General features: G+C 51.3%; 2 protein-coding genes across 3 annotated transcripts; one reads left to right on the top strand and one right to left on the bottom strand.

Moving 5' to 3' along the window:
- Positions 1–9,259: 9,259 nt before the first annotated feature.
- On the top strand, positions 9,260–12,070 carry RPL29 (ribosomal protein L29). 2 transcript variants are annotated; one of them, XM_075514150.1, is made up of 4 exons: positions 9,260–9,385; positions 9,647–9,691; positions 10,500–10,564; positions 11,871–12,070. In XM_075514150.1, the coding sequence occupies exons 2-4, from the start codon at positions 9,655–9,657 to the stop codon at positions 11,982–11,984; spliced, it is 216 nt and encodes a 71-aa protein (XP_075370265.1). In that variant the 5' UTR covers positions 9,260–9,385; positions 9,647–9,654; the 3' UTR covers positions 11,985–12,070. The 2 variants fall into 2 exon arrangements, with proteins under 2 accessions (XP_075370265.1, XP_075370264.1); XM_075514149.1 differs by lacking the exon at positions 9,260–9,385 and adding an exon at positions 9,427–9,434.
- Positions 12,071–20,095: 8,025 nt separating this feature from the next.
- Positions 20,096–26,756, bottom strand: TNNC1 (troponin C1, slow skeletal and cardiac type). Its single transcript, XM_075513852.1, has 6 exons — positions 26,655–26,756; positions 22,705–22,735; positions 22,225–22,371; positions 21,156–21,270; positions 20,911–21,047; positions 20,096–20,274 (listed from the first exon to the last, which is right to left on the bottom strand). Exons 1-6 carry the CDS (start codon positions 26,676–26,678, stop codon positions 20,243–20,245), a joined length of 486 nt encoding a protein of 161 aa, XP_075369967.1. The 5' UTR covers positions 26,679–26,756; the 3' UTR covers positions 20,096–20,242.
- Positions 26,757–26,877: the final 121 nt, after the last annotated feature.

Raw genomic sequence — 26,877 nt, 5'->3', positions numbered from 1 at the left:
GCATTAAAGCAATTGCAATTTTTCCAGGTTTTCAGTGGCGTGCTTGGCTGTTGGTCCTGTCCCTGTCCCCAGCTGTGGCAGGGACCCTCCCTCCCTGCCTGCCCAGCTTCTCCGGGGAGCTGGGGCTGCCTTGGGTGGCGGATTTGAGAGCCCCCGGTCGACATGGCCCCACACAACGCAGCCCCATGCGTCAGCCATGGGTTTCCAGCCTCCAGGAGGAGGTTTGCTGGCTTATATTGCTGCTTAAAAATACCTTGGCCACTGCTGCATCTCAGTGCAGGGCTTGGGATGTGCAGCCCTCTTTTATGTGGGGTCACTAATTCACTCCCATCAGCGAAGCACTTGGAAGATGAGGTGCACTGCATGAGTGCTAAGGATTACCGGGTTTATGTCTCTTGCCTCCAGGTCCCTGGATTAGAGGTGGAGGAGCTGAAGGCAGGGCTGGAGGATCCCGCGCCCTGCCTGCTGCCCTGCCTCTGGCAGCCTGGGCAGCCCTTTCCTAAGGTTTGGAAAGGGTTTGCATGCAAGCTCTTTCCAAAACCCCCAAATCCGGCTGCCAGCCAGGGTTTCAGCCCTGCTCGGAGGGAGTGCAGGGTGCACAGCACCTGGCAGGATCAGGCCCTGCTTATCTCCTTCCCCCTCCCTAGCTCCGCTTGAGCAATAACCTACTTTCTTGCTTTGCGGAAAGAACATCTTGGATTACGTTGCTGCAAACGAAAGGTTTCAGTCATGGTATCAGATGAGCTGCAGGTAAGCAGCGGGTTTAATGTCAGCTTTTTTGGCAGCTTCTTTATTCCCTCTCCGCTTTGCACAAACAAGCCATCTTTGTGTGGAAGTTCATTTTCCTTTTTAGCCGCAGCATTTGTCAACACGGCTTCCCAATAATCCTCTCCGCGCAGATAAAGGAGAGCCGGCAGCCGAACCGGATCCCTCGCCTCGAGGCTGAAACCCAGCCTGCTGCCCACTCCAAAACCGAGGGCCGGTTTGTTAAAGGACTCTCCCCTCTAACGCAGCCCCCTGCCACCGCAGAGAAGGGCAGAAGCTGCGTCCACGTGATGGATCCTAAATCCCAGGGTGACACCCCATCGCCCTTAACTCCTTCCTAATCAGCCCCGTGCAATGAAGGCATCAAAACCCCGGCGCCCAGAGGGTCTGGGATGGCATAGGGCCCTTCTGCCCTCATTAGGAAAATCGGCGCATCGTTCACCAAACTGCGGTCCAGGATACAGGGTGGGAAAGAGAAACTTCACATCACTTTGCCTCCATCCTTTACACGTTCATTCTCTTTCTGGCTTTGCAAGGCTCTCAGACCAACATATCTAAACACTATGTCACTTTGTATTAAAAAAAAAACCAGCACAAAAGCCTTCGGATCAAAGCCTGACATGGGCCAGGCTGTGCACCCTGTGGGTTGGCAGGATGGGACCCTGCCAAGGATTCGCGCTGCCCCAGTTTAACCAGCAAAGGCAGGAGAAGGGGCTGGCTGCGGCAGGCGGAGCAGCACGCACCTTCGCAGCCCCACACCCGGCCGCTTCCCTTCGGTGCCTGCTGGTTTGGAAGACCTTAACTTGCAGCCTCATTAACTGCTTCATTTCTGCTAATTTGCACTATTCCACCCCCAGCAACATCACAAAACTCTCCAGCAATGTGAAGGCGGTGTGAGCTGAAATGCCTTTGCTGCCGAGCTAAATAGCATCAGGGCTCGTTTTACTGCTTAGAAACCTTTAAGGAATCGAGCAGGTCAAGGAATAATCCATTTTTAAAAACTCATAACAGAGGTGCTGGGTAACTGGATACAACACTGGCCTAAATTTATACATCAAGTGAAGAACCCTAATGAAAAACAAAATTAAAGGGCCCTGCGCAGCGCAACTTGGGTGCCGTATGGTTTGGATCCTGGTAAGCAGCCACTTCATGCAGGAGCAGCTCAGTCCGTACCCCCTCGTGCCTGCGCAGAAATGGTGCATGGGTTTCGACAACCTGCACAGGCATCATTTTTTTTTTTCCCCAGCTTGTGGCTTTTAAACCTCAGCAGCGCTAAAACGTGCCGTGGGCTCGCAGAGGACACGTGCAGCCCGCAGGGTGAACCGCAGCCCGAACAGCTCTCCGAACAGCTGGGGCTCCATGTCCTTCTCATAATAAATTCCTCCTGGACTGTGTTTCAGGGGATTGCTAGGATTTGAGGAGAGAGGAGGCTGGCTGGAAGTGAGACAGGCTCCAGGTTTATCCTTGAAAGCCCCCGTGCTGCAGAGCCTGGGGCTGCGTTTGGCAGCCTGCCCGGGGGGAGACGTCGGCGGAGGCTGAAGGCTGAAGGCTGCCTCGTGCTCTACGAACTCACCAATCCTCTCGCCAGCCAGCTAAATTGGAGATAAATCTCCCTATTAACAACACATAAAGCAGGCCAAAATCTGAACACCTTCCTGGGCAGGAGGTGAAGCAAAAGCTCAAAATAACTTAAAATAAGTCCTTCCTGTGCTCCTGGCTAGAAAGCAGCTGTGTCGGAGCTCTCCCATAGCATGCCTGGCTCGTCTGATGGGAGGGCAGGGTGCTGAGCAAGGCTGTGCTGCTCTTTTCAGCACGACGGATGCAAAAATCAGGTCAAAAATAACCCCATCCCAACGTCAACGGCAGAGCTGAGAGGAACCAGAAGTCCTGAGCTGTTTCAAAGTTGCGTTAAATAATAAAGCAGAGAAATGAATAAATTAGCTCAGCATCTATTTAGGTCAGCCCTCTCTGTTTCTCCAAGCCGCCTCCGTGTGCCTCCTCCCCGCAGCGATCAGCTGCTCCGTGCACGCCGTGCCTGCGGATCTGCTCGCTCCTTCCGAACAGCCGGCTCTTGGGAAGCGCAGGTTGAGCAGGTGTCACATCGGCTGCACGCGTTCACCCCGGCCTTGGGAAGCGGCAGGCAAGCTTCCTTTTCCGTTACCGGGGCAAAAAGAATTCTGGAAAATCCCATTAAAGCACTAAGCGTGGGCTGAGTGCACACGGCTTCTCCCTTCCTGGCATTATCCCCTACACGCAGCCCTGCACGGAGCCACAGGGTCCTGCTCAACGGGCTTGCAGCTGCCCAGGAGCCACGTCTCCATGCTCTGCCTGCTCATCTGCTGCCAGCCTGGCGCAGCCTCTGGGCAGCCCTGGCCATCGTCCAGCGATTTTCCGTTCCCAGCTTCCAGCCACGGCAGCACCTCCACCTTTGCAGACCATCCTTCCCCGCCTTGCAGGTGCCCCAGGCTTGGTTTTGTGATTGCAGTCGTCATTTATTGATTTGGGGACATCCAGCCAGATGGACCAGGCTGATCGACACAGAGGGGAATCAGCTTCTAAATCCCTAAGCTCCCCTCAAAGCATTCAAATGCCTCCAGAAAAATGCAACTACCATGCAGTCCTCTATATAGATCTTTATTTACACGTTTCCCAAGCCTGAAAAGCCCTCTTTGATGTCCAGAACATCTCGTGGTTTTCAGCTATCAGCAAGCTGGATGAACACTCACCAAGAAAGAATTTATCTGCATCCAGGGCTGCTCCATCTCAGCCCAGCTCCTGCATTGCCAAAACTTAAAGGAAACACAATTGAGCTGGTCCTCCCCGACCCTGCAGGTAGCTGGAGAAGGTCTCCAGTGATGAACCCAGCCAGAAGAAGCATCCAGGGTGTAGGCAATGGAAAATGAGATGTTACTAAGTTTGGCCAGGCTTAGCTGGCTCCTCGCGGGTCTCAGCCTGTGAGTCACCAGTACGTGGGCCACCAGCACGGCCTCCCCTCTGGAGGAAGGAGCGGAGGTGGAAAAATAACAAGAGGAAACCAGTTGTTAGTAGTGCCAGCTCTGGGGAGAGTGGGAGGAGGTGGCAGGCCTGGAGAGAAAGGTCAGGGCTGCATTGCAGGCTGCTGCCTGATTTTTCCTCCTGCCTTCATGGTGGGAAGCTGCTTACAGGAACACGCTCGTGGAGGATGTGCAGAGGGTCTGGGCTGATCTGAAGGATGGTCTCCGTGGGGGAACGAAAGCCTCCGAGGGCAGCCAGGAGTGATGGAGCTTTTGTTCGCGGTCCCTGCTCACCCCTCTCTTCTGGTTGCTCCTCTGATTTCTGCTGGGCTAAGCTTGGTTACCCTGTTGAAAGCAACTTCTGGCCCAGGGCAAACATTGTAAAAGAAGATACGCTTTGCAGGTGTACTTGGAACAGACACGTCCATCTCCCCACTGTGGGTAAACACCAGTGCAAAGCGTTTGTTCCCCAGTCCCTGCCCCATCATACAGCTAACCCTGCAGCTAACCCAGAGACCCTCACTCTTGCTCTTTGTGCTGATCCTTGGTGACAGCGGTGGCAGGGGGAGATTCAGACAACTAGATCATGAGCCAGTGACCCTGTTCCTTGTCCAAAGCCAATGCAGTGAAAATATTGCTGAGGAAAAGAAAAGATAGCAGCTCTCCAGCCTCTTCCAGTGCCCCAGCTCTCCTAACTGGTGCTGACTGGAGCGCACCCAGCAGAGCACACAAGCCTCAGCTACTGTTCCCATGTCCCTGCCATCAGTCCAGGAGCACTTGCAGGGCTGCACCACGCCGGCTCCCATCCCGTAGGGATACCCACCACTGCGGATCAGCATTTCTGCTCCCCTTTGCCTTGCAAGAACTCCTGCTCTCTTGAACCCTCCAGTCTGATGATTGCCACCGGTTTTTCTTACCTCCTCTTGCAAATGCACAGAGCCAGCTGTCTCCCCGCTGGCAGACCAGCACTTTCTATAAGCAAAACAGTATTTCTTCATGTCTTTAAGAAAATTATAACAGATGTCAGGACAAAGAAGCCACAGCCAGGTAGGACACCAGGTCAAGGGGGAAACTGCTGCGTGTCTTGCTGTTATTCCTTGGAGATCTCCCTTCTCCCTGACTGGGACCAGTGCTCCCACTTTGAGCCCAGAGCGGGATCTGTTATGCTCAGGCTCCCTCTAGTGCTTCCATGTCCTGGTGTCCCTGCTTCTGCAGGTGGCTTCTCTGGACACATAGTGGCCATTTGTCCCCGGGGACTGTCCCTCACCCTCACTCCTCTCCAGCATCGCTAGCTCGGTCTGACAGCACAGCCAAGCCCTGTTTGTCCACAAGCTGGGAACAGCCCTAAAACTGCCCAAAAGCCAATGCACCCCACCAATGCAGGGACCTCTCGGGGACCTGCCAGCTGGCTCAGCCCTGCCTCCGCTCAGTGGGGGAAAGCAGGGCGATGAAGGTGCCCGTACCCCGCAAGATGCTCTCCCTGATGCAGGCGCAACCCTGCACACTGCAGCCCCGCTTCGATGGTGCCTGCGGAGAGCGAGGCGGGAAGGGTGACGGGTGGCACATGCCTGAGCTGCCCTGGGAGCAGCCCAGGCTGCGGGTGGGCACCTTCCCTGTGAGCCAGCCGGGACGGCCAAAAGCATCACTGCGCTCTCCCCACTGCTTGATACCTCTCCGTGTGGGAGCAGCTTTTAGGGGCGCCCCATAGTCCGCGTCGAGCAAAGTCAGCTGGGCTCCTTCTAATCAATACCTGAAACTGTTAGCACTGATTTTGTCCGGCATGGAGGACACCACGTAGCAGAGGCTGCCTGCATTCTGGGACACTGGAGAGCTACGCTGTCACGCGTTGTTCAGCATCCTACATGAACACGGCCTTTCCTCGTCTTCTTCCTGTGGAAATGGGGAGGAAATTTCCCAATATCTTGGGAAATGACTGGCCTCCACCTCAGTTCGAGCCTTTCTTGTAAAACTCAGCCTGGCTCAGCTGTGGCATCAGCACCACGCTGGACAACCGACAGCCCTGCAAGCTCCCCTGTTTCAGAAAGCACCATGCAGAAGGTGAGGGCAGCCTTATTTTCTCGCTTAATAAGGAGGTGTTCTTTGGTATAACCATGAATCAAGGCGGTTACTGTAGCTGTGGATACGACAGCACGCTCGGCCGGGTGCCCTGGCAGGGCTGGTGCTGCGCTGGGTGAGCAGAGATACAGAGCGAGGAGGAGTGCGGGGTCCCACAGCGGTTTCCTGGTACCAGGGGGACAGCAAGAGGCAACTCGTGCTCCCAGCTGCTGAGAAAGGCCTCCCGAGTGGCTTCCCCACGTTGTCCCCAGAAGAAATGCATTGGAGCAACGGTCCCCGGCCATCACTGGCCTGTGAGCAAGCCTTTCAGCATGGTCTGTGGCAGCTGACTGAGCCCCGAGACATGTTGGGAGAAGTTTCTCACATGTAACATCTTCCTTAAATGTATGTATTGAATATATAATATCAGAACACCTCCAAAATGTTGCATCAGATGTCAACAAAACCCTGCCCGTATCCCTTTTGGGGTGGATCGCAGCGGTTCCCTGGAAATTAGTGATGTTTTTCTGATTTACACCCGCGGAGCGCTTGGCCTGGGTGCTGAGCTTCTCCGAGTCACTGGCATTACTAAATGGGGGCAGTTACGGTAATTCATTACCCCAAGTCCAAATGTCAGCTCACAGGGAGGGAGGAGGCAAGATTAGAGAGGCCTGCTGAAATGTGACGTCAGCATGAAAACCATGACAAACCCAAAAGAGGTCAATCAGTATAAATGTGTGTGATGCAAGGACATTGACTGAGATAACGCGGTTGTCAAAGGCACTGTGAGATTTTTATTTTAACCTATGATTTTTTTCATAATTGTTTTGCAGCTGGAGTAATTACCATCTTATTTAATGAGCACAGCCCCTTTAATAGAGGACACTTGGGCTAACATGCACTAATTAAGTCTGTAATCACTAAAAGTATGATTGAAGGTTTTGAGCTGGCCAACCGTTCTCAGTAATACCATAATTAGAGACATTGCAGCTCATCAGAGCACAGAAGAAATTCAAGGGGTCTCGATCACCCAGTGGTGTACACAGGTCTTGATCCTGCCTTGGATCATCCTTTTCACCTGATATTCTGCATTGGTTTGCTGTGGTTTATAAACTACCCTGAATATATTACACTCAGCCCCATAAACTGAATGCACTTCCAGTTTTATTTTAATAATTTGGCTTACAGGTCTTGTATATCACCTGGGCATTAAGCACAGCTTCTCTAATCCCCACCTGCCTGACTGCTTGTCTCCTGTGGCCCCAGCAGCAGCTGTGAAAGACTCCCGGGGAGCTCCGACAGCAATAATTGCAGTGAGATACTGAAAGAACTTGAAAAAGAAAGATAGCTGAAACCATAAAATAAGCCCTTCTGTTTCTTCCTACGAAGGAAGGCTCAGAAATGAATGAAAAAGATCAAGAGTTTTCATAGTCTAATGGCCAAGATAAGGGGACCTAGCAGCATATTTCTTTCTGCCTTCTGCAATGCAGTGCAGGCAAACATGCCTCTGGGATTCGGTTTTATCTTTCACTAAGCTCGGCTCTTTGGGTTATCAGAAAGTCAGGCTTTCTCTCTGCTGTTGGCTGTGATTAGCTGGCCACAGTGATGTCTGAATATTTTAAAACTGCAGCTCACTACAGTGGGAAGAATTTAAAAATCCCAGAGTTTAAAAAGTCAGAAGTTTGTGTATCAAGGAGGAGTTCATGGAGAACCTCATATTCCAGCTGCAAAATGCCAGTAAAAGAATGTTGATATTTTCATCTATTTTTACACTATTTGCTAATAACAGCTGCCCAGAATGAAAAAAAAATTAAGCCAAATACATTTTGCAACTTAGGTCTTGCTGGAAATCAGAGAAATACTGGAATTAAATTGTATTAGCTTTCTTTTTCCTGCCTATTTTCATTTCAGTTTCATCAACATTACCCGTCTATCAAGGATAATTTATTTTTCCCCGTTTTTGTAATAGGATGAGCTTGTTCACAGGTATCCGAACCTGAGGTAGGGTAGCTAACTGCTCTGCAAGCGATCAGTCATTGAAAAAAAAAGTGTGGTTCTCTCTCTCCCGTGTACTGGTCCAAGGGCTTTGGTCTCTGGGCTATTTTTGCCAATCTGGGTTATCTTAGGCAATTCACTTGTGCCTCTCATCTTTAAAATAAAGGCAATGCCATAAAAAGATGGCAGTATTTTCCCATTCTACCATGACGCAGAAAGGCCTGGGCCTTTTTTCACTCATTTTTCAAAGGTTCCCAGTTGAAAGTACAGCAGTCCTGGACCGTAACGCTGCAGTTTGTACACAGATACAACCCAACGGGCTTGGGCGAGCTTGGCCTTTGGTTCCCCTTTCACACCTTCCCATGGGAGATGCCTCGATCCGTAGCCACAAATGCCTCCCTGCGGCGTCACCGCTGGCAGTCCCACAGCCAGCTGCCCGCAGCAGCGCAGCCAGCGCTGGGGCTCCCTGATGGCCGTATCACAAATCCTCCTGCGTTCGGGGTAGCAGGAGCCACCGTGAGACTTAATTCCAACCCTCAGCCGCTGGCAGCCGGATCCGCTCCTCTCCAGCTGGGCTGCCCCTGCCAGCAACGTCGGGTCTTGCTGGCATCGAAAGAAAATGGCCTCAGTGCTCTGGCTTGGCTGGAGCTTTTGCGAAGCAGCTGCACTGTGGGTAGACGCAGCTTCATTTGCCCACCTTAGTCATCGTTTTAGTGTCTTTCAGATGCTAAGGTATCTAAGTCTCAGTCTGTACATTTTGCAGGAGTGAGGCTTTAAAACTCGCCGGCCAGCGTGGCCAGGCACAGCTGGACTCAGCACGAAGCCCCCCGCACCGTGCCATGCCTGTGCCACAGCCGCAGACACGCCGGGCCCAGGAAGCGGCGGCAGGGTTGGGGGTCATCGAAGTGGCACAGCCGAAGCTGCTAATTGTCAGGGTCTGAAAACGAACAGAGCCGTTTGCGGTCTTTCTGAAAGGGCCTGTCTCCCACACAAATAAAAATGAACAGCGTTTAATGAATCTGCTGTGAGGAAAATACCCCGCGTGTGATGTTACCGCCCGAGCGTGGCACGCACAGCTGAACGTGCAGATAAATCGCGCCCGAATGCAGCCGGGCATGGGCTGAGGCCCCTCGCCTCCGGCGATCAGGCAGTGCCACCAGCCGCCATGGTGGCCTCGGATCTCAGCGCCACTCGCCCACGCCGCGCGGCCCGGGAGAGGCCATGGGGGGGGGGGGGACCGCGTTGGTGGGGGACCGTGTTGGTGGGGGAACCGCGTCGCTGAGGGACCGGGGTCCGCCACGTCGCTGGGGCCCGGGTGTGGCGGGGCCCTGTTGCTGCAGATCCCTCCCCGTGCGCGGGGCCGGGGCGGGAGCGGAGGCCGCGGCCGCCGGGGCCGGTGCAGGGGGCGGCACAGACCGGCGGTGCGGGAAGGGGAGCGGGGAGCGGGGAGGCTGCCGCGCGGAACCTCCCCGCTGGCGGCGCCTGTTGCGCACCGGAGCGGCGCGGGGTTCCGGTCCGATGCCCCATTTCCCAGCAGGCCCTGCGGCGCGCCCTTCTCTTCCGGCCCGGCGGCGGCGGTGAGTGTCGCTCCGCGCAATCCGGCTCCATCCGCGCCCGGCGGCGGCGGCGGGCGGTTCCCCGCGCCGGGCCCGAGCCGACCCCGCCGGGCCGGGAGCGGGCGAGGCCGAGCCTGGGGCTGTGGTGGGCCGGGGCGGCGGGGGCTCGGCGTCGGTACCGCGGCCGGTCGTGGCGGGAGAGCCCCGAGAAGGCCGCGGGCGGGGGAGCCGGGGCGCGCCTCGCCAGCCCTCCGCGACTGGGGGTGTCTGTTTCTCCCGCAGGTGCAAGCATGGCCAAGTCCAAGAACCACACCACGCACAACCAGTGTAAGCCGGGCTCGGCGTCCCGCGCCGCGGAGCCGGTGCGGGGTCGGGCGGCTTGCGGCTCCGGGAGGAGGCGGGGAGGGGCGGTGCCGCTGGGGGGCCCGGGCTGCCCCCCGCAGGGAGGTTTCACCCGAGTGACCTGGTCGGTTACGGCAGCCCGGTCTTCCTTAGCTTGTTCTGCAGCAGATAGGCTCCCGGGGGAAGGAGGGAGCGAACGCGGGATGGGATGGTGGTTTGGTGGGGAGGGAGCTCTGCGAGTCAGGACTTGTTTGGGCTCAATATAAAAATAGTGCGTAACCAGGAAAAAAGCAAGTTTCGTACGTTTGGGCTACGCACGTTACGGAATGGCATTCAGCCTGTGATACTTTGCCATCCGAAGATGACCACAGCGATAAAATAGTTCTTGTTTGGGGTTTTTTCATCAGTGCTGTAAGGTAGCAGAGTTCACGGGTAGGTTCCGCTTGGTCTTGCGCAGGGAACGGTCGTGCCCTTTAACGCTAAACACACGTGCGTGAACGTCTTGGTGACCGAGGCCTCTTATTGTGCTAGTGGTGGTGCCGCTGTACGTTATTAGTTAACGAGGAGCCTGAAATCCTTGGATTAGAAACTCGTGCGGTGCCGAGAGCACAGTGTGCGGAGGGATGAGAATAGAGATGCTTTCTTAATTTGCATTTAGTTTGGATAGGAAGGGTTAGAAAATTTTCTATTCTGCATCATTTTGATGGGTTCAGCTGGGCTTAAAGGAAAGCTAATGCAGCTATTTCATAATGGCAAAAATGTAATTTAAATTGTTTTCTGGTCTTCCCCATAGCCCGTAAGTGGCACAGAAATGGTATCAAGAAACCCAGATCCCATAGATACGAATCTCTCAAAGGGGTGAGTATTTCTATTGATATTCCCAGGCTGTTAAGCTATTGATGCTTACCCATGAGAAAATCCAGTATTTGTATTATTTTGACTGACGTATTTTTTGCAGATAGGGGCTTGTGTTTCAGATGGTCAGAACCACTGTGGGTTGCTGTTTCATCTTTTGCTTACCTTACAAGCAGCTGTGATATTTCTAACCCACATGAAATCTGCCCTTGTATGTCTATAAAACTGCTTTTTAGTTGTTAGCCAGTTTTGTCTGTCCTGCTCGGGTGGGTGTCACGAACTGCTGCTTCCAGTGAAACAAACACGTGTCAGTGGGATAGCTCTTCTCCCTTTTGAGTCCTGCTGTCTCTCCTGCTTCTTGTACCCTTCAATATTATTTTACCGTCTGTACTAATCCAGAGAATTTGACTCGGAAGATGAATTGGCATTTCCGGACAATACATATAAAAATGACAGCATTTTGCTTTTTCTGGGATTAGACAAGTGATATAACAGGATCTTTTTCCACACTTGAAAATGAAAACAGGACGTTTTGGCTTTGGGGAGGGTTGTGATTCTGTTTGCCTTGTGGATGTGATTATCGGCTTTTTGGATGTGACATAAAATCTTGTCTTCTGCGTAACTCAGCAAGGGTTCAGTCCTGCCCCCTCCTGCAGATAGTCCGGCAGTCTCTGCGTTCATCTCCTTGCACCAAGCGTGCATGAGTTAAGATGGCAAAATCCTGATACTCCTATGTGCCAGTTAAAATGCTGCTTACAGTAAAATAGCAAAAGTTTCTCAGTAGGACAGTAGCTGATAGTTCTGGGAAATGGTCCTAGCTATGACAGGATGCATTAGCCAGCCGTTAGCTGACAAAAACTGGGAAGCTGCTTTTTTCTGTGCTGGTACTTTTTCCTTTAGTGTAAAAAGGAAAGGCCTGAGGAAGTGGCATTGGTCTCTACCCGAGGATTAGGATTACATGTACATGTGCTCCCCTGCCAGGGTTGGTTTGTGGTACTTCAGATCCAGAATGTATTGTGATATGGAAATGAAATTTGTCTTGTTTACAGCTTTACTCAACTTGTCCTATTCTTTCTGTATGTTTATTGCTGGGTGTTTTGGTTTGTTTGTTTATGGAAATTAAGGAAAATAGCTAGTTAAAGGATGGTTACAGATGGCTACAATAGTTTTGTTGATGTAATAAGTCAGAAAAGAAATCTGAATTAATCACAGCCAGCATTTAGGAATAATTGGAACGGTCTGGAGATATATATGTTTTTACATATGTCCCTTCTACAACATCGCTTATATTTTTTCCTTATTTTTATAGGTTGATCCTAAGTTTCTGAGGAACATGAGATTTGCAAAGAAACACAACAAAAAGGGGCTGAAGAAGATGCAGGCCAACAATGCCAAGCAGGCTGCTCAGCAGAAAAAGGACTGATGTGGTTTAAGACAAAAGAACCAGTTTTCCTACTGGCATGCGTGTTACAGCATTTTTGTAAAAATAAAATTGGACGTAACAAAGTCTTCACCTCCCGAATTTGAGGAGAACCCTCTAAAAGTCTTGTTTGAGTTGTATTTTAGATGCCAGTTGTGCACCAAGCCTGCGTGTAGTGACCAGTGTGTGTGTTTGTTGCCTGGCAGGTCAGTCAAGCCAGCCGGAGCTGTGGGCAGGTTTTGTGTTAGCCTCCTGTGTTAGCCAGGTTCAGCCTCCGCACGCACCAAGTAAACCAGCTGCTCCCTCAGTGCTGTTCTACTGTAATCGTTGGTACAGGTCATGAGCATTTAGTAGTTCAAAGTCTGTTTTCAAGTTTTGAAATGATTATCGAGTGAAGCTTTAAAATTTAAACAAGAACCAACATGTTTCTTTTCCTACAAATTGAAGCCAGTGTTGCCTGGACTCTTAGGTGACAGCATTCAGTATGGGTAAAATTGTTTTTGATACTGGTATGCGTGTTCAGAACTCTCGTATACCACAATTTTTATGGTAGTCCCTAGTGCTACTACAGCAAGATGAGATTTCCAAGGGCTGTTACATGTCTGCTGCTTTGCTGTCCAGGTAAGGTAATTAACAGCTATGGAAATCCTGAAAAATGGGAGGGTACTGAGTGCTAGCTATGGTGTTAGAGATCATAGCAATAGGTGTTGGAAGTGGTGTGTGTTGTATTCTGAAATACTTGAAAGTATTAATGGAGCTACCGTGGGAACGCGTAAGGTTGTAGAACTATATAAAATATCCACACTTTTCATAGTTACTATATTTTAGTGGAGGTCTTTCATTCCAATAACAAAAAATTACCTACCTGATGACATGTGCTGACTGGCGAGATCAGGGGAGTAACATTCAAAAGCTTGAGAGGTGCTGCGACAGGGTTTTGTTACTGCTGTCCTTTTGTAGATCGGTAGAGGGCTTCACTCTCCGGGTCCCACCAGCCAGCAAAGCTGGTTCAAGAGGTGCTTTTTTATTACTGAAATGAGCCAGCTGTTAAAATGCAACTAACTGTCCTGAAATTGCAATTCCAATGCTTGTCCACCCGGTGGTGTAAATCCATGGATCGACACAAGGGCTGGAAGTTTGCAGGTATCTTCTGACTTTGCAGTAGAGCAGCAAAACACCTGCTGGATTAAAAATAAAACACCACCACCAAAAATTTCAACTGAAACATCCAATTAATGTAATTGATTTTTTTTTTAAATACTTTAGCCACTTACCAAAATGCAATGTTATTTTGAAACAAGGTAAATATTTTGAACTCTGTGGCTTGATGTTGTGGTCAAGTTCAAAAGTCGTATTCCAAAGTCTTTTCCCTGTTCCCACTTTTTAATTGTTTTTGACTGATGAAAAATACCACCCAGCCCTAAACCAAGCAATATAAAGAGATTTACTAACTTAAAACTCAGGAGTTGAGGGCTTTTAAAGTCTGAGGGAAGTCTGCAACCCTCAGCTGTCTGATTCCTGCTGTGTGCATCTCTCGGACTGTTGTGGAGGTTGACGTTTGTCAGCCAAAAGAACTTAATTGCTGTGCGAGAGCAGTGTGCTCGTCGAGAGGGGTGCTGTGCTGGAGAGAGTGTACCATCACAGGGTTCATACCACCAGGCAGAATCTGCTAAATAGTCAAGACAAAAAGCTTGTCTGGTCCTTGCTGCCCTCAGGTACGCCAGAAGGTCAACTGGCAAGAGGTTCCTCATGGTATTAATCCTCCCTGGAGAGTTGTTTTTGGCAAGCGGTAGGTCACCCAGAGACAGATGCCCAGCGCTTAAATCCCACTGGCCTCAGTGGTACCTGAGTGCCTGTGGGTATCGGAGGTCTCGAGCTGTGTGGCTGGTGCCTGCCCTGCTTGAGTGAGTTTGTCTACAAAGGCAAGGTCACGTATCTGTGGTTCAGGTTAGCATGTACATCTCCTGGCAGCCTCTACCACTGGCCCAGAGCTGCCCAGCAGCCCCCTGCAGCCCTTACCTTACCAGGGCTGGCAGAGAGACCTAGCATGGGGAGATGTCCCCTTGGGTTGCTGCTGGTGTGGGAGGCAGCAGAGTGGCTGGTCCGGCTGTGTAAGTGAAGGTCAGTCTGCTGCAGGTGTGTGTTGTGACAAGAAGAGTGAAAGAAAAAGCCTCTGAACAGAGGACTTTGTCTTGCTGCACCTTCACCTGTGTGTCTGCAGATCTCCAACCTGTTTTAAGTTAGGCATTTTAAATCTCTAGCACTAAGGCTTTTCTGTCTAAGAAGGGGGATTTCATTTCTAAACTCTCTTGGTGTCTTCCTCAGAGTGCTTGTGTTGTGGGAGTAGCTCACCCGCAGGATGTGGTTTGAGGGAAGAGAGACACACGCAAGGGTCAGGCTGAGAAGAGGATGTTGGCACGTTAATGAGAAGGAGAGATGATTTGGGCTTCCTGTGGCTCCAGGCAGCTCCTCCAGGCCTGCCTTCAGAAGCAGCCTTTTCATCTCGCTGCCCTTCATGCTGCCCTTCACTGGGACAGCTTCCCAAATATGGGCTTGCTGACTTTCTGACCAAAATAGCGGCTGCGTGACAAAATGCAGCACAGAGGAACGTAACCTTAATCCAGGCATCATTGTGTAGCAAGAGACAGGAATTTTGTGAGCTTCCACAGCAGCTCAGTGTCAGGTTTGTTGTCAGCTCCCTGCACACATGGTGGTCCTGCAGGACACTGCCGGGACATCGGTTGATCAGTTACTGCGTTTTCTAACCCTGTGACGTCTCAGTCCACAACTTCCCTCCTTGTCGTAGAGGTTGCCCCAGCCCAGAAGGGAAAGCTGCGGAGGGGAGCCTGTGCTGACATGGCCTCGTGGTGTGTCTTCATCCTCTTTTGCTTGCCTTGTGAAATCATTTAAATTCTGTGTCTTGATTTCTGTTGGTCACGTGAGGCTGAAGATCCTTTTTGGGAGGATTACGTATACAGAGCCCAGGAGGTGGAACTGGCAGCTGTGGCCTAGTCGAAACTATTCCCATTATACAGAGCTCTGTCATCTTTGACATTTAAAAACTTCAAAACTCTTATGATGAAGTCCTTGGTATCCCACAGGAAGCCAATGAGCTTGAGAGTGTCTCTCTGCTCAGCTACTGCTGTACATCAGGTTATACATTTTGTGCTTGCCGCTGCTGTACATCACACTCGCTGCAGATGATTTCTCCCATTTGCAGTTAAGAGCACTCAGTATCAAGTTCCAGTTTGGCTCTGGTTTTGCCTTTGATTAAAAAAAAAAAAGGAGGGGAGCAAAGGGCTTGTAACCAAATACTGCATCAGCTCATTTGGCAAAGGTGAGCGATCACACTGAAAGCCAAGAGCACAGAACTAGGAGGACAAATCAAAGCACTGGGAAACGCTCTGACAGGGCAGAGTGTTCACAGGGAAAATGAAAAGTAGGGCTGGATGTGTGTTGCTCTGCCCCCCTTTACCGCCTTTCAGTAGCGTGTTCAAGCGAAAAGCAGTGAACAGAACACGAGTTCTGCTTTGCCCAAGTTTCAAGGCTGTTGCAGGTGTTCTATGCAACAGGGGCTTTGGCATGGCGAGGTGTTGTTTATTTGACGTACCTTAGCTCGTGCTGCGCTGCCGCTGCCCTGGTGGCAGATGCACGACGGTAGGCGAGCTGCAGAGGTTTTATTAGGGGGATGAGTACAAAATGTCCTCAGGTCTTCCTGCAGTCAGTTAGTTCACACAGCAAAGTTTTAGTGAGGGCTGAAGAGAGGCCTGAAATATGCTGGAAAAGCTGCAAACCAGGGCAGGAATTAAATCTGCCAGCGAAAGCAAGCAGAGCAAATGGCCTGAGAACTGTGGCCGCATCTGGTGGCACGGGCTGCCGTCACCTGCCAGCACAGCTTCCGTCTCAGCTGGGGGGTTAAGAGCACGTGCATCTGGGGACTGGTTTAGAGAGTGGTAAATGGCTTTTTGCCTGATTAAAAATGGATGGCTGTTTCAATGACTTTTATTTTTTCAAGTAGTGCTTGTGGGCATGTGTCACATTCCTTAAAGGCTTCTGGCACCAAAGCTTCGCTACACACGCAGGGAAAACTGCAAATTTGTTTGGAGTTGCACAGATACATGGAGTCCTCTGGGTGTTTTCATTCATCATTAGCACATCTCCAGGCACATCCCCTCTGTGGAGGCTTCAACCAGGCTGATCCTGTAGCGGTTACTGGTTAACGCCAGCTTGTCATGTCGCGTTCCATTCCTAATGCAGTTGTTCCCGTGTTTTAGCCAACAGTGAAATTCACCCACAGCGCCCACCCCACAGCATTTGCTGTCTTACTTTTGGAGGACAGTCAGTGTGTTAAGACAAATTGGTCTTGCAGCAGTTTTTCTGACGTCATGCAGAGTGCGCTGACCTGCTGGCGCCTCTGGTCTAAGGACTAAAAAAGCCCAAGTAGTCCCCAGTGTGTCAGCTCTTCTAGGGACGAGTTTCAGCTGCTACAAGACCTTGGTCCTCTCTCTCCAGCCACCATTGTCATGGTTTAACCCCAGCTGGCAACCAAGCCCCACCCAGCCGCTTGCTTACTCACCCCTGGTGCGACGGAAAGAAGCAGAAGAGTAAAAGAGAAAACTTGTGGGTTGAGATAAAGACAGTTTAATAGGTAAAGCAACAGCTGCGTGCACAAGCAAAGCAAAACAGGGAATTCCTTCACTCCTCCCCATGGGCAGGCAGGTGTTCAGCCATCTCCAGGAAAGCAGGGCTCCAGCACGCGTAACGGTGACTTGGGAAGACAAACGCCATCACCCCTAATGTCCCCCCCTTCCTCTTTCTTCCCCAGCTGTATATGCTGAGCATGACGTTATATGATGTGGAATAGCCCTTTGGTCAGCTAGGGTCAGATGTCCCAGCTGTGTCCCCTCCCAACTCCTTCTGCACCCCCACCCTACTCGCTGGTGGGGTGGGGTGAGAGGCAGAAAAGGCCTTGACTCTGTGTGAGCGCTGCTCGGCAGTAACGAAAACATCCCTGTGTCATCAACGCTCTTTCCAGCACAAATCCAAAACACAGCCCCATACTAGCTACTGTGAAGAAAATTAACTCTACCCCAGCCAAAACCAGCACAACCACCTTCCCTGTTTTGCTCACAGAAAAGAGTGGGTAGACAGTGAGGCTGCGGCTCACTGCCGCCTGTGCCGTTGAACCAAGGAGGAGAGCCAAGACATGGCCGGGCGCCTCTTTGCAGCCATCCTTTTCCCTGTGGTCACAGCAGGAGTCCAAGCCTCCCCCAAGCCACCAAGTTGGCCGAAGGAGGGGATTAACCTTATTTCTTCTCTTGTTCACCCTTCAGTGAGCCAAAGTCTATCAGTAAGCAGTGGTGAATACCTCAGAGATGTCCTTGTTCGATGTTGGGATCTGGTCAGGACAGGAAGATAATGGGGCTGTCCGTGTCACGTCCCACTGGGGGGGAGGGAGAAGGAGAATCGTGATGCCAAATATGTCATGAGAAGGGCATGAGCCTGGCATGTGGCTAAGGGAGAAGAGGTGGCCCTCCCGTTGAGTCACGAGTTCAGAAAGGAGCCCCTTGCTTTCTAAACTCCTTCTCAGAGAGGAGTCTAGGTGCGGCTGGATCCAGTCTTAGTCTCAGACGTGGTCAACAGTTTATGTCTGAGGGTTACGAGGACGGTAAGGGTAGCCACACAGCAGAGTCCGCGTCTGCCTGCCAGGTCCCTCTCCACCCCACTTGGGAGTGACTCAGATTTTCAAATTCCCTCCAACTAAATTAAGGTGAAATGACACCAAATGATCAATTAGGCACTTTATTTGTGGTGGGAACAACTTGAACATGGAATGCCTCAACTTGGAAAACTAGGAAAGCATAAAGGGGTTGGCAACGGTGGAATCTTATTGGAACATTTGTAAGAAGGAAAGGGAAGGGAGAGAGAAAGAGGGATATCACCACCCCTGGATCCCGCGATGACAATGACAGGCATGGCAATCCTCCAGTGATGGGCACGCACCTGGTTCCCTGGGGCCGTGTCTTTTATACTCTAGTCCCCGCCTCTGGTTACGCCCCTCGAGGACTTATATGGTTCTTGTTCTAGAAAGTTCTCAATCTTCTGCGCAGGCACTGGGGGGGTGGTGGTGGTCGTGAGGGGTCTCTCAGGTGGTCGCAAGCCCCTTCCTCAGATCAACTCTGTGTGACCTCTGGCCATATGTGGTAAGTCGTTACGTGAGGTACATCAGAACATGGAACTGCGCGTCCTCCGACGCACTCTCCACATCCCGCTCTCCGTTCTCCCTGTCCCGTGCTAGCCGACCCCTGCCGCCACCATGCAAACCGCGCCTCACCACAATGTTTGAGACATTAAGTCTTTCAGTTTCTCACAGTCCGTGATGCCTGCTGAGATGTCGTGTGAGAGTGTGGGTGTTGGTTGCCTGTGGGCTGGATGGCTGTGGCTGTGGGGAGAGCTGGCGTCACCTTGGCTCGTGGCCGAAGCCCAGGTATTTGCAACTCTGTGGAGGTGGCCAGGCCTGAGGTAAATAAAACATTTCAGCTGTGTCCTCAGAAGCAGGTCTCAGTGGGAAACAACTGCTGCTGCTACACTGGGTAGGTGGAAAATTATTATTTTTGATCTCTAAGCTACGGATTCATTGGAGACAGAAGACGGTAACACTCAGGAGCGTTTCCTGTCTCAGGGTTGTTCGACCCAACACATTTCTGTGTCTGTTGGTTTCTGGTGCACCTGCAGTTCTGCTGAATCAGCAGGAGCTATGGCATCGAGGGCTTGGGACCCTTGGGGGGACCCCTCTGAGTGGGTGTTCCAGATGTTTGCATTAGGGGTCTTCCCAAAATATCCTGGGTTTTAAGGAAAATCAGCCGTTCTAGCTGATGGGGGTTCATTTCCTCAGTTTCTCTGATATTACAAGCCCTGGTTGTGCAAAACATTTGGTGCTCGTTGTCTAGAGGAAAGACACAGCCATGTCCTTCTAATCAACTGACAACCCCTCTCATGCCCGTGTTCACCTCGAGTCTGTTTGGTCTGAATTACATATTTCATTATTGCTTGGTTTGGGAGGAAAGGCAGAAGGACAGTGCAGCGGGCATGGGGGCACGGGCATGGCGGCACGCTCGCCCAGGGTCGAGGGCAGCACCGCCGGGCCTTGCACCGATGCAGTCTCATGCCTTGCCCTGCCAATGTTTATTTTGCTTGGGTAAACGTTTGATTTTAGCAACACGACTGCAATGCGTGAGCTGTGCTGGGGCTGTAATTTGATGGGAGGAGGCAGCTATGTGCAGGGGGAGCTGCTAATACCGCAGGAATGCTGCGCTTCCTTGGGATGAGAGAAGATGGCACCCGGGGCCCTCGGAGACAGCCCGGCTCGTGCTCCTCGGCCCTGCTGTCACCCCGCGCCAGGGGGCAGAGACCCAAAGCGGGGTCGTGCCTTGCTCAGGGCCCCTGTGGCCCAAATGGATGTGATTTCTGAGGGAAAATTGCGTGTTTCAGTTATTGCAGCGAGGCTCCCACCCAGGGCTGCTGGAGGACTATGAGGTGCCACGGGGCTGCTATCGCCTGCCTCCTGCCAGGCTGGGTGAGATGGGAAGGAGGCACCCAGTCCAGCTTAGGAATGGCTTTTATTCACATTTCCAAAGAAAACAGAGGTCTTCTTTCTGCACGTGCCGCAGGGTGGCCATCAGGATGGTGGGGAGGAGGAAGGGGTGGCCCTTCAGGATAGCCAGGGCTAGAGTGGGGACGAGAGGGACTGTCCCTCACCTAGGGATTTCAGTGATGGCGTAAGTGGCTGTTAATTCACATTTCATTGCTAAAAAGCTGCTGATGTTCCAGTTAAACCAGCAGGCACCAGTGCCAGCTCCTGAGCCCGCTCACCATGGCAGGGGTGAGGAGATGCAACATGGCAGCTCCCCACCGAGCACCCGTGGCCCCATTGCCTGGGCTTTGCCGCCGGGCTTGCAGCAAAACACCTCCTTGGAGGCTTAAAGCTTCAGCTGTGATGCCACCTTGCCCGATGCGGCTTGTGGGCACTCGGCACGGCCCTGAGGAGCAGCCCCATTAGTCACGAGTATGCAACCGGGGTGAAGCTCTCACTAAACCTCCAAGGAATGACCATCTGAGGCACTCGGTATTAACGCGTTTTATTTTCCCAGTGGCCACCCTTCTCAGTGCTCAGTCTTCATGCCGGTAGCCAGGGTATTTAGCCGAGGAGATGAGATGCGGAGCTGGAGGGGTTTAGGAGATTCAGTCATGTGGCTTCAGATTTATTCAACTCCCTTCATAAATTCCAGGAACTCTGCCAAGGGGAAGACATGGGAGACGAGGGGTGTGAGGTGGGACCGAAGTGCCCTCGCAGCCGCCAAGCGCGCTCTTGGCAGCTTTCCCCAGCCCTGTCTCCTTTTCCATCCCCCCTGATGTGCGAGAAGCCGAGGGGGGATGGCTACCGCTCCTCTGGCCATGGCGAGGGCTCCTCGTGACTCCCTCTGGAAATGTCACCAGAACCCAGCGTCACCCTTGGCTGCCACTACAATGCTGGCGGTGAGCACCCGGCGAGGGACATGGCCACCAGCTCAGCTTGGAAATGGTCTGGGGGTCATTTTGGCAGCATCACATTCAACGAGACAGCCCTTCGGAGCTGGTACTTGTGTTTAGGGGGCAGGAGGGGACAGGTCTCTGGTGAAAAGCAGGTTTGCTTCAGTGCAGGCTGGCTTTCACAGCATGGGGAGAGTTAAGGCAGCCCCAGGCCACTGCTATTGTTTCACAAGCATAAGAAACCCCCCATCCCTGTGCAAACACCAGCTGTGGTCAGGCATATTGCCCAGCACTGCCTGCATGAGCTCACACCCGGCCCTGAAGGCAACCGAGGCTGCAGGTGCTGCTCGGGGGATGCTCGAGGGCTCACAACCAAACTGCATGCAAGAAAGACTCCTACCGTCATAGTCAATCCTGCCATCGTTGTTTTTATCCCCATCTCTCATCAGTTCTTCTATATCGTCCTCGGTGATGGTCTCTCCTGTCGCCTGCAGCATGATCTTCAGCTCCTCGAGGTCGATGTAGCCATCAGCATTTCTGTGCAAGGATGCAAGATCTCAGCAGTAGACCAACATGCTGGGGAGGGGGAGCCGGGGCGGCTGCACCCCTCCCACCACCCCACCATGCTGCAGTCACCACCCTTACTTATCAAACATCCTGAAGAGATCCGAGAGTTCCTCTTCGGTTTTTCCTTTGCTGTCATCTTTCATACACCGGACCATCATAACGAGGAATTCATCAAAGTCTACAGTGCCGCTGCCTGCAGGCAGAATAAACAGCATCAGACAGTGCTACGGCGGGTGGACAGGCAATGCCAAGCGAGAGATCAAACTTCCCTTTAGTAACCAAGGAGCAAAACTCAGGAGAGCAGCCCTGCAGCAAGAGGTAGCTTTCAGGACGCTGGCATAAGTGACTGAGGCCACGGACTGACTTCATCAATGAATTTTTACTTTTTGCAGTCATTTTGCCAAGGCAAAATGAACCAAAAATCCTACTGGAAGCACCGATGAATGGAAATTCCTGCTATGGAGATACCTGTTCATCTTATCTAGGTATTAATAATAAAAGCTCCAGAAGGTAGGTATTCATGCAGTGTGTTTTTGCACCAGCAGTACAGTACTGTTGTTTTCAATGACACAGCTATTTTCCTTTTTTGCCTGATTTTTACGTGCTTTTTTATTTTCCCGTTACTTAGTATGGTATTTCTGCCCAATTTGTGCACAGTGGATTTTGTTATGTGTGATCGCTGGTACACTGATTTAATCAATATTGAGAGTTATTTATGTGTATGTGCGCGTATATGTGTACACTTGAGCAGTGAGAGACTTTCCCAATGATAGAATTCTGTAATTGTGGCATTTCTAAAATGGTAGTTGCTACGTTCAGCCTGTATTTTGTTTTTTAAATGGATCTGTGCAATTTCAGAGTAGCCCCCAAAATCAGTTCAAGCAGTCTGATCATTATAGAAATAATAATTTTTATAGTTTCTCTTTGCCTGGAAATTTTCTAAAGGAATCACGCTGAAGTTTGGTGGGTGCTTAGTGTCCTTCAGAATCACAGCGCTGCAGATTGCTCCCTGCAGGCTGTGGCTGTCCCCAGCATGGATCCTGCCAGTGCTGCGCAGACGCTGAGCGCTCCCAACCTGTACCGTGCCCCCCATGCCTGTGGCATGGGGCTGGTGCTTGGGAGAGTGGAAGAAACCCAAATCTCTCACCATCCTCATCCACCTCGTCTATCATCTCCTGCAGCTCCTCGGGGGTGGGGTTCTGCCCCAGCATCCGCATCACCTTCCCCAGCTCCTTGGTGCTGATGCAGCCGTCCTCTGCCCCCAGCACGAAGATGTCAAAGGCAGCCTTGAACTCTGGGGAGAGAGGGGAGAGGAGATGTGGGGGTCTTGCCCCATGCCTCGACCCTGCAGGTGAGCAGCATTGGGGCAGGGAGCTCGCCCCTGCCACAGCCTCCCCTGCCCATGCATCCCAGCATTGTCCGGGCACGGCACGGCAAGGACAACCAGGCACACGCACAGAAAACGCCTCGCTTGAAATGCTGGTGGATCAAAATCCCTGGGTTATGCCCTGATTTGCCCAGCTGCTAGAAAGACCGCATTTTCTGGAGTGTGACCGCTGAGGCAGGCGGGGCTGCTGGCTGGGGAGTTCGTCTTTAGGCTGCAGTGTCAGGTTAAAGATGCACCTACCATTTTTTTGCTCTTCTGTCAGCTGCTCAACCTGTAAGGAAAACACAGAGACCAAGTCATTTTTATTCCCCAGCACCACTAATGCTTAAAAGGGAATGTTCTTTGTTCAACAGCTGCAAAGGTCAACCAAGCCTTTGCAACAGCCACCCTCAGGGACTATGGGCTATACAACCAGTGGGGTTTTGACACCGCAACTTTTTGTAGTCTAAGAGATTCTCCCCCTTAAAAAAAAATTATTCCCAACTCCTTTGAAGTGAGCATCATTTCTCTAGAGTAGCAGTGTCTATCAGAATTAGCCCTGGCACAAGCAGGGAAGACCCACTGGGAAAAGCATTTGTCTCTGTCAGCCATTTGGGGACAATTTCTTGTTGCTGGGAGGCTTCACAGCGGGACGGCTGTGCCACTGAAGGCTGCTTGTGCGTGGGCTGAGGCCAGGTCACAGGTGGGACATGCTGGAGAGGTCCCTGGGGAGGGAGAGGTGGACAAGACCATCCCCAGTAGTTGTTTTTCAGCCCTAGAGTCAGGAAACTCTCTGCACTATCCAGAACATTAAGAGCTGGCTAACTTCCATCCGAGCCAGTGTTTATTACAAAGGTTCCTGCCTCTGAAGGGAGCTGCTATTCCCTTTAGCCTGTTTTGGGTATCTCCCCAAAGAAATGGCCTGTGGAGCCATTAGGTGTTAGCCAAAATGGGCTGGCAGATTGTTCCCAAACCCTACCCTAATTCATTCTCTGCAGATGATCAGCGGGAGCTTATTAGTTAGTGTGAATTAATGAAAATAATCCATGAGGAGAGCAAAGAGGAATCCATCAGCTCTGTGTCATGCCTCTTTAAGTGCACGTCTCTCTTTGGCTTCATTCCTGCCTGCAGGTACCGCTTATCTAAAATTGCTGACCCCACCACCATGTCCGACTGCCCCTTCAGTAGCATCCATTAAAACACTGACTTTTCCCTCCCAGGCTGGTCGACAGCCTCTTCGGAGTCAGCCAGACACGACCCCTGCCAGGACTACCTCTGGCCCGTGCAGAGGGTGCCTGACCCCACTAATGTCGCCTTGCTGCCGTCTCCATGCCCTGGGTGAGCAGTCCCCAACGCCCATCCCCGCCGTGTTTTGGTCAGGGCAGAACCCCTCAACTCAGGGTTGTGGCACCCTGTCTTTGAGGGAAGGCTGATGCTTTTGCCCCAAAGAGTAGTGGTTTTGCAAAAGCCTGCTGCAAATCCTTCCCCCTTGCAGCGAGAGGCAGGGGAAGTGCTTTTTCTTAGCGGGACAGAGCCTGCAGGAAGCGGGCAGAGAGCCTTATCCCACTCCCCACGCGCCAGGAGGTGAAGACTTTCAAGTCAGAAAGCACTAAGGATGGCGGCAGGATTGCCATTGCAGGAGGAAACCCAAGACCGCTGTGGCCCCGGCGCCGCTGAAGGCAGGCAGGCAGCTGCCGGCCCTTCGCGGCTATTGTTTGGGCAGCCGCAGTGCTCCCTCGGCCGATGTCCACAGCCACTGTCCTGCCGCCCGGGTAACCTGACCCTCTTGGTGCATTCGCTATTTATATGCCTGGGTGAGAGGTGCTGGAGATAAAGATGAGCTCGCAGATTGTTCCCAGGCTTTGGTATTTATCCTTGCAGCCCTTTATCTGGACACTTGTCCCTGGCATTGTTCATAGCGCTGCTTAACAGAGCCTAAAAATGTTCCCAAAATAGCTTTGTGTTTGCACACCCTTATCTAGGCATGAGTGGGCAAGATGAAAATCCATTGGGTTCTCTGGCTGCATGTAGGGAATTTGGCATAAATATAATATTAATATATGCCATCAGCTTGCAGCAAATAAAAAAATACTCACTTTTGAAGCTTCCTTGACTACTGAAGTGATAGATGTGGAGCTATGCTGTATGAAAATTAAATGCACTGTAACTATAGAGTGACACTTAACTACAGAGATGTCTCTTGAGCTGTTTATAGTGCCCTCTGGACATGGGTGCTGTTCACGGCTTTATTCTTTTTTTCCCCTCTGCATCATTGCAGGGACAGGTTTCTCTGGCCGTGGTGTGGGAAGGCAAGCACTAAGCTCACAGCAGCCGTGGTAACACCAAATTTGCTGTATTTTGCTTTTATCAGCTCTCTTCTTCATCCCATGTTTCCATTTGAAGTCAGACGGGGGAAGTTGAAGTTCTTGAATTTTTTTTTCCAGGTAAATGTTTTCTTATAGTTAAAATCTTGGGGAATAGATCCATGAAAAAGCTGTTTGTCTCAGCTGTGCCTTGCTTGGACTTGTTTTGCCTCTGTAAGGGTGCTGGCAGTTCATGCCCAGGACTTGAGCCCTGCATTTAAACCAGCAGCAAAATCCTTATGGGAGTCCACTGGGTCTTTTGCGTGGCCCATTTCCCTGGTCAAGGGCTCTGTGTTTGGGGTAAGTTTTTGGTATCTGAGGTGGGAATTTTTGAGTTGTTCTCTATTGCTGAAGTTCCTTTTTCTCAGCTAAGTTCCTCCGTGGTCTAACTCCGCTAAAGCCCACAGGCTTTGGCTAGGGATGACCTTCACCTGTGGATTTTTGCCCCTTTTCTGGGGCAGAGATTTGGAGAGAAGCTGGAGCTTGTGGGTGGGGAACCTTTTCTTTTCGGGGCTCTCCGCCTGTGCTGCAAGTGCACTGCCCCAGCTGACGGACAGACCCTTTTGGCTGTGGGCATCGCCGGCTTGCAAAGCACTTCAGCCTTTCTCCCTAATTACGGGCATGAGGTCCCTAAACAATAAGGAGAGGACCTGTGCCTTGAGTCGCAGACAACACATTTAATTAAAAAGCTTAATTAGAGAGGTCTGGATTTTCTTTGATTTTACAGGTCACATTTTTCTCCCTTCTTGAGGTGTTGGTTGGGGGACTTGGCGCTTTATTGTACAGCCCTTCCTGAGTCTTTTCATACTATTGGAATCACTAGGGTGGTTCCATTTCACGCAGTTCAGGGCTGACCAAAGGACAGGGGAGGTGTAAGCATTTTGTTTTTTCTTCAATTGCATATCAAGCACTAGCTTTCTTCCCTCTAAAAACCTTGGAATTAAAATAGGACTTGTATGATGCATTTTTTGTGCCCTTGGTTAAAATCAAACCTGACCAACTATATATTTAAGAAAAAAATAATAATCACCAAAAAGCTCTTATTTTAACTCCAGTTATGGAAGGGACACAGTAGCAATCCACACAATCCAGAATCTATTTTTATCCTTATTCCACTTGCATAGCACTGTCTGTCTACGTTACAAAATAATGCAGTGTCCTTATTACAGCCCAAATAGTTTGGGTTTACACAGTGAGCACAGCGTGCAGCTGTGTAAGTTAAAATAGCCATTAGGATGCTCTGCGTTCCTGGAGAGCATAGCTCACATTCTGGATTTCTGCAACACAGATATCAGGAGCGGCAAAGTAGAGAAGGATGTCTGGAAATAACTTACAGAAGCTGAGGGTTTTTTTAAATCTACCAGAAGAATATTCAGCTCAGGAAGGGGAAAATGTAGCAATGGCAGACTTACAAAGCAGCAGGAGGAAGAGGGTGAGGTTTAACCTATACAAATAAGGTTCATTTTGTGAGAAACACTGCTCAGCTTTGTCGGGGCTAAAACCAGCAGCCACCTCTTATACTTTCAAGATTTTGTTAGGATTTATAACTTCACTTCCGGGCCATCTCTCTGTCTCACAGGGAGGATCCAGAGGAGTAATTCTACACAATTTAGCAGCCCAGTTGAGAGTTTCATGCTTACAAGAGGAGTGTGAATCCTTCAGAGCCATCAGTGGGAAAGGTCTGTGTCCTGGATGAAGGTATTGACTAAAAGATGCCACCCTATAATTATTTCTTATTTGCATTTCTCCATTGAATTAATTCCCTCACAGCTATGGGGAATCTACTATAAAATCCCCGAAAACCCTTTAAAACCCCCTCAAACCACAGCCCCAAAGGAAGGCACTTACCGCTGCCTTATAAATGTCATCCATGGCTGGAGAGGGTGGGCGAGGGGCCGGGGGACGTCACGGTCACACTGCCGGCACGGCCCCCGCGAGCCCGGCTGATATAGGGGGCTGCCCGCCCCGGGGGATGAGACCAGCCCACCGGCAGCCCCGCACGCCCGTCCCATCCCAGTCCCCGCAGGAATGCCTTGCCTGCATGCCTTGGGACGGGGACACTGCCGAGCCC

Source organism: Mycteria americana, chromosome 11 (genome assembly GCF_035582795.1).
Source record: "Mycteria americana isolate JAX WOST 10 ecotype Jacksonville Zoo and Gardens chromosome 11, USCA_MyAme_1.0, whole genome shotgun sequence".
NCBI classification, from domain to species: Eukaryota; Metazoa; Chordata; class Aves; order Ciconiiformes; family Ciconiidae; genus Mycteria; species Mycteria americana.
Note: the sequence above shows the minus strand (reverse complement) of the source record. Positions and strands in the feature narration are given on the sequence as shown.

Excerpts from the sequence above, each read along its gene's own strand:
- RPL29 (XM_075514150.1), top strand. The coding sequence starts at position 9,655 with ATGGCCAAGTCCAAGAACCACACCACGCACAACCAGT. Across the intron at positions 9,692-10,499 it reads CCACACCACGCACAACCAGT|CCCGTAAGTGGCACAGAAAT; the intron begins GTAAGCCGGGCT and ends TCTTCCCCATAG. Across the intron at positions 10,565-11,870 it reads GATACGAATCTCTCAAAGGG|GTTGATCCTAAGTTTCTGAG; the intron begins GTGAGTATTTCT and ends TTATTTTTATAG.
- TNNC1 (XM_075513852.1), bottom strand. The coding sequence starts at position 26,678 with ATGGATGACATTTATAAGGCAGCG. Across the intron at positions 21,271-22,224 it reads AGACGAGGTGGATGAGGATG|GCAGCGGCACTGTAGACTTT; the intron begins GTGAGAGATTTG and ends TTCTGCCTGCAG. Across the intron at positions 20,275-20,910 it reads TGGCAGGATTGACTATGACG|AGTTCCTGGAATTTATGAAG; the intron begins GTAGGAGTCTTT and ends TCCCCTTGGCAG.